This window comes from Amblyomma mixtum, chromosome 5 (assembly GCF_055824585.1).
Source record: "Amblyomma mixtum isolate Tamu chromosome 5, ASM5582458v1, whole genome shotgun sequence".
Classification (NCBI taxonomy): Eukaryota; Metazoa; Arthropoda; class Arachnida; order Ixodida; family Ixodidae; genus Amblyomma; species Amblyomma mixtum.
In genome coordinates, this window is record NC_143016.1 from 144,828,934 (window position 1) to 144,835,444 (window position 6,511).

Sequence of the window (6,511 nt, forward strand, 5' to 3'; positions counted from 1 at the left end):
CTAACTTCCAACAATGTAGTGATGTCGATATAAAACCGCCTTTCTTTCTGAAATAAACCATTGTAACAGACGGCGCTAACTTCCAACAATGATTTCTTTCAGAAAGAAAGGTGGTCGTGATGTCGATATAAAACCACCTTTCTTTCTGAAATAACCCATTGCTGGAAGTTAGCGCCGTGTGTTGTCTGTCTTTCTGTGTCCTCGTCTCTTTGCGCTACGTTTTTTACCTTTCAAATATGAACCAACAAGCCGAAGCATATACCCTTCTGTTGACCTTGAGCTGCTGCCGCGCCTAGCAGATGCCGCGCCGTTGCCCAGCAAAGCTACAGCGCGCTCTGGCTCCGCCCCCTTGCCGTCGCCTAGCAGCGCGATAGAGGGCACTAGCTCCTCCCTCCCTCCCGCATTCCTCTAGGTCAACCCGAGTTAAATTACAGCCATTATTTTTTTGCGGTAGCACTACTAGGCGCATTTTCCGATTTCGTGCATACGTACGTACCTACGAACACAGGTGCGGACAAAATAGCGTACAACATTTTTCACTTCTGCCCTAATTAAAATTGCCAGTGTAAGGTATCGGTAGCGTTCGCGGGGGTCATCGGAACGCGGCTGGGGGCACTCAAAGCGGAGCGTCTCCTTTCTTGGAACGCGGCCGCTCGCGAACGCGCCGGGAAGTACAAGTGTCCACCCGACACGCGGTACCGAGCACGAATGTGTATTTGTGTTTGTTTTTATTTTGTGGTGGAGAGGGTTCTTCACCTTACGGGAGCTGGAGGGCTGGTCAGGCTCTCCCTAAACCAATCATGTGAACATTGCAACATGATTGGAAGCCACGAAATGTGGGCCGGGCCTTTAGGGCTTTAAAACCGGGCCCCGGAGCTGGAAGCGGGGTTCTGCGCTAAGGTCAGATGCAACGCATCTTCGGCAACGCCGAGTTAGGGGCCTCCCCTAGTGTTAGCCAGATCCGCCTTTTTGTTGTTTGTCCTTTGCTGTGTTAATTTGTCTCTAGTGCCTGAACTTGTATCTATTGTAAATTGCTGTACATAAACTGTACATAAGTTTTCCCTTTATCCCTGCGTCTCGAATCATCGAGAGACCGTCTCTGACGGGGCACCGCTGGTGCGAAGAGCTTCAGTCTTCCAGTTGAAACAAACCGTCTCTGGCGGAGCACCGCTGGTGCAATAAGAAGAAGAAGAAGAACCTGATCTTTACTGCCAGCTATGATCTGTGCATGTTGGAAGAGGGTGTTGGAGCGCTTTCCCGTGGACAGACAGTGTTTCCATCCCCGACAGGGAAGGCGTGATTGCATTTAGAACGAAATAGCATGCTCCGTTTACTTATGATCGCACATAAAGCCTCCTTTATAGCAGGAGGCTCGCCTGCGCACCGGTCTGTGGGCAACCTGCCAGGTGTGTACGCCTGACAGGCGTTCTCTAAGGGTGAAAACCTTCAGTGTAAATGCCTTCAGGACGAAGGCCTTGTCGTAAACACCTGTGCGGTCAAGGGCTTCATTGTAAATGCCTTGGGGATAAAGGCCTTAAGGTAGAAAGGTACGGAAATGGCCTTTATCAAGTAAGGACATTTGAGTGCCCATCGTGACTAGCGCTAAAGCACGATATTCCGCGCTCAGCCATGCTAAGCATTCCGCTATTTTATGATACGTAAAACATTAGTATATCCGGTTCACCCCGTCAAATTTGGCTGCAGCAGTTCAGTAATATGTGATTGCATTGTCTGATCCCTGTTGCTTCAGTGTTACAACAGCCGGCCTATGACGCCGATATGACTTCATGTGCGGCGGAAGAAAAACGCTATAAAATCTGTGTCCTCGTTTTAATCCCGCCAGATCTTATGACAGCCTGAATTAAGGGCCGGAATGACGAGTAATGAAGGCGCAGCTATAATACCGGAGCTTTTTTTATTTCTTATGCGACCTGAAATTAGCTTTGACGCTATCTATAGGATTAGTGTAACCGAAACAGCAAGATGGAAGAAATTGAGCAAGTTATTTTCCACGCGCAGGATATTTCGACGTCACCATTTCTGCTCGCTGTTTTCTTGCGTTGATGGCGTGTAAAGAACAGCTGGAATTAGGTGTCTACACCCTTCTCATAATATCCCAACTCTGCACATCGGTGGCGCCTACGTAGCCATGCCAAGGAACGTTAAGGCTATTGCCGCGGATCGCAGCGGAAGAGTACGATGTATAAACGTGGATCATTTGCTGCTCGTGGACTCAGCTGAAAGGCATCGTGTTCCACCCCAGTAAATGAAACGATTTTGTCTTTTTACCTGGCCCCTCTTTCACGTGTTTTGAGGAAAGGAAAGGGCCCCGTAGCTCTGAAATCTCGGGCCGCCGCGGTGGCTGAGCGGTTATGGCATTCGGCTCCTGGCCCAAATGACGCGAGTTCGATCCCGGCCGCAGCGGTCGAATTTCGATGGACGCGAAATTCTAGAGGACCGTGTACTGTGCGATGTCAGTGCACGTTAAAGAACCCCAGGTGGGCGAAATTTCCACACCCCTTTACTACGGCGGCCTTCAAAGCCGGAGTCCCTTTGGGACGTTAAACCCCCATAAACCAATCTGGAATCCCGACCTCTCGGTGGACATAGCACCCGCAGCTTAAGGCATGCGACTGAAGGAGGATATGTCATTGGTTCGAACTCCTTTCGCAAGCTATATGCCAAGAGAAATGCTATGACACCACCCGGAGTGCTGCACGACGAACGGTTGCACAAAACTTTCGTTATGTGTTCGGGAATACTGCCACCACAATGAGCTCAACCAGTGATTAAATAGCTGGGATTTAGTCTGCACCTGCGATATATGTTGCTCAAGCCAGCGTCATTACTTCAGCGGGCGCTTTTTTGCGCTGCGCCTTTCCATCATCTCTTCTTTCTGCACATGGCAGCCGTTATGAATAACCTCGGGTGTGACGCCATCAATCTCCAAATTTTGCGTGATCCAGTCATGTCATTTTGCACGCCAGTGGTCGTAGTTCGGTTCGCGCCTAGATCTAAATTTTTTTGTTTTTATGCCAATGACTCACGATGTCGTATTATAACCGACAACGTCATAGCGGGGAAATTTCCAGCAACACATTTTGCGGACACTTCCGGCGTCAACATAGTCATCCGATGCTTTCGCATGAGTAAGGTGATCTCTGCACAAGGCCTCTTTCGTTGCACTTTGTATCTTCTATTCACAATGTATGTGCTTGCAACAGAAGTGAGACGGCACACAGTGACTACCGACATACAACAGCGAGTTGCCGGTCAAATATTTACTTTTGGAGTGACAACTGTTAAGCGGCCGTTCCTGAGTTTCGCGTCGTCGCAGTAGTAGTATGACGTAGTAGTCGGCGTATCCGGTAGGTGCGTTAATCAGAATCGCTCCGAGGGGGATTACCATGAAGGGAGGAGGATATGACGTCAGTGGAGGAATGCGTTACCGGTGAGAGGTTCCCAATGGAACCATCCAGAAGGTGGTTACAGTGGAAGGAAGGTATAACGAGAGCTGAGGGATCCCCAACCGGAGGATGGTTACACAGAAGGCAAGAGGATATAGAAAGAGCGTAAAAAACCAGCCAGCGGATAGTTGCCTCGCAAGGAGGAGTGTTACCATAGAAGGAGGAGGGTATGGCGACATCGTATTAATATGTAATCGGAGCGAGTTTAGCATGGGAACCGTCCGGAAAGCATTTATCGCGGAAGGACAAGGGCATGGTGAGAGCGCAGGGATGCACAACTGGAGAGCGGTTACTAACTATCCAGAGTATGGTTACCGTGGAAGGAGGGGGGAGAGTATGGCCGCTGCTGGGGCAGCTTCTGCAAAACTCGACGACGAGATGAAAAGCTAGTGTGTGCAGAAAACTAAAATGAGGGCTCTAGAAATGTACAGATATGAAGTCGGTCTCATATTCGCTATTCAAACTTATCTTAAGGTATAAATGCTTTAATAGATGTCGCTGAAACTCGCATTACTAAGCGGTAACCATCCTGCAATTTTTCCCCATAACTTCATGTGGTTTTGTCGCTGTGTCTCAACAACATGCACATGTCCTCCTGCACTGACAAAAAGCAAAAACCATCGGGTTAGGACGCTATGTGAACACTGAACCGAAAGAGTGACGCAGTGCCATCAAACCTAAGGAGACGATACCGTTTCTTAGCACAGACAAACGTGCATTAGAGGTAGCATAGGTATTCTGTATCGAGGAATAGATGACCAATCTGTTAGCTTCTTGGCATTAGCATGTCATACAACGAAATGACGCTGCTTCCTTCCACAGGAGGCAGTACAAAAGGGAGTACTAACGAGGTTTTCTATGGTGGTAAACAGGAGCTGACAGGCAACGCTCATCGTACGATCCGTCCTTATCGAACGAGTTACGCTGCTTGCAAGATGGAATCATATTAACACATCCAGTACTATGTTTTGCTGCCTGATAGAGTTATCGTGTGCAGCACGGAACTATGGAGCCTCGTCACAGCGCGGTGCCTTACTTTTTTCTCCTCAGGTTGTGCGCGATGCCATCAAGGAGGCGAGCAAGGGGAGGACCTGCGTCATCGTGGCGTCCAAGCTGTCCGTCATCAAAGACGTGGACCGCATCTTCGTCATGCAGCGTGGCAAGGTGGTCGAGAAGGGCTCGCACGCCGAGCTCATGCGGCGGCAGGGCGTCTACCACAAGCTCTACACCGAGGAGGAGGGAGAGCCTGCCGCCGCCGAGGGAGCCGCCGCCGCCGGGACCAAGGACGCCGACGTCGCCGCTGCTCCCGGACTGTCCTTCGCGGCAACCTAGAATCGTCCCTCATAGGTCATCAGAGCGCCTTCATTTCACCGCATACATTCCGATAGAGACACTGCTTGCGTGATATTGTGGTGGTTACGATATGTGCATTAGCGACGACGGGGCGCCACAGACTGCTACCATCGTCGATCATTGTTCATGTGCAACCGGAGCAGAGGGTGCACGGGTCCCCACGGGCGCCGTGTCCTTGCGTTCCTAGGCGGCGTTCGTCGCTACCTAGTGCGCCAGTACCCTCGCCCTGTGGCGTGAAGCGCATTACGCATGCGCATATCGAAGCATCGATGTTTAGTGACTACACACGTGAAATTTAGTGTTCTGTCGGCACCTCCGGAGAACTTGACACTGAAGGTGAAGTTTAGTTACTAATAGCCGCAGACAATAAGGGGCTCTATTCTTTGCAGTGCTAATAGAGGCTGTCTGCATTAGATCATAAAAGTCTGCTTGCAGTTGGGTTCTACCGCGCCCGCACAACTGCACAATAACTGGCAGTAAACGAGCTCCAATAATGCCTTGCGGAGGGTAAAATGTGGGTAATCTTTTTTAACATTTTTTTCTTTTTGCAACGCTCTCCAACAATTACATAGGTGCATTTTCGTGGAAATAAAACACGATTTTTTGTAAATAGGCAGGAAAGACACGTTATGGCTTGTTCTTTGCCTCGGAGGCCCCTGCTCTGATTGCTATTTTACGAGAAACAACGCGTTTTACTCTCAGGCACGCACGCAAATATCCAGGTGTATGTTTTGTTTCGCATGTGACCTCCTGACCTTCGTGTGACTTTCAATGTGTTCGATAGCTGGCTAGGTGGCACTGAATGCTTCACTAAAGAACACCTAAAAAATTGTAGCCATCGCATGCGCTTTCGCGCGGCCTTTCGAAATCGTGCTTTCGGGATCCCACTAATGAAAATATTTTCTGCGGAATGTACTGTACAGAAACTGTCTTGACACAAAATCGATGACTTACATCACAGCTAAAAGAGCAGAATATTTATTGCGCGGCAATTACGATATTCATTATTCACAACAGCGCACAAAACAGACAAAAATGGGAGAATCGATAACACAAGCGCTGGAAGAAAGTTGGGCGAGTTGGTACACGTTCATTATTCACAGCAGCGCACGAAACACGGAGAAAAGGGGGAGAATCGACAACACAAGCGCGGATTTGTTTTGAAGAAATTTGGGCGAGTTGGTACATGTTCATTATTCACAACAGCGCACGAAACACGGACAAAAGGGGGAGAATCGACAACACAAGCACTGCAAGAAAGTTGGGCGAGTCGGTACATGTTCATTATTCACAACAGCGCACGAAACACGGACAAAAGGGGGAGAATCGACAACACAAGCGCTGAATTCTTTTGAAGAAAGTTGGGCGAGTTGGTACATGTTCATTATAAAAACAGCGTACGAAACATGGACAAAAGGGGGAGAATCGACAACACAAGCGCTGATTTCTTTTGAAGAAAGTTGGGTGAATTGGTACACGTTCATTATTCACAACAGCGCACGAAACACAGACAAAAGGGGGAGAATCGACAACACAAGCACTGCAAGAAAGTTGGGCGAGTTGGTACATGTTCATTACTCACAACAGCGCACGAAACAGGGACAAAAGGGGGAGAATCGACAACACAAGCGTTGATTTCTTTCGAAGAAATTTGGGCGAGTTGGTACATGTTCATTATTCACAACAGCGCA

The 6,511-nt window shown here is 48.9% G+C and overlaps 1 protein-coding gene across 1 annotated transcript in view; it reads left to right on the forward strand.

Annotated features, from left to right (window-relative positions):
- LOC149343975 (uncharacterized) overlaps positions 1–6,282 on the forward strand; it is a 189,849-nt gene extending 183,567 nt beyond the window's left edge. Inside the window, exon 3 of the mRNA XM_089547117.1 lies at positions 4,518–6,282. Within this exon, the coding sequence (XP_089403243.1) occupies positions 4,518–4,799 (282 nt within the window). The 3' untranslated portion in view covers positions 4,800–6,282. The remainder of the gene's footprint in view (positions 1–4,517) is intronic.
- Positions 6,283–6,511: the final 229 nt, after the last annotated feature.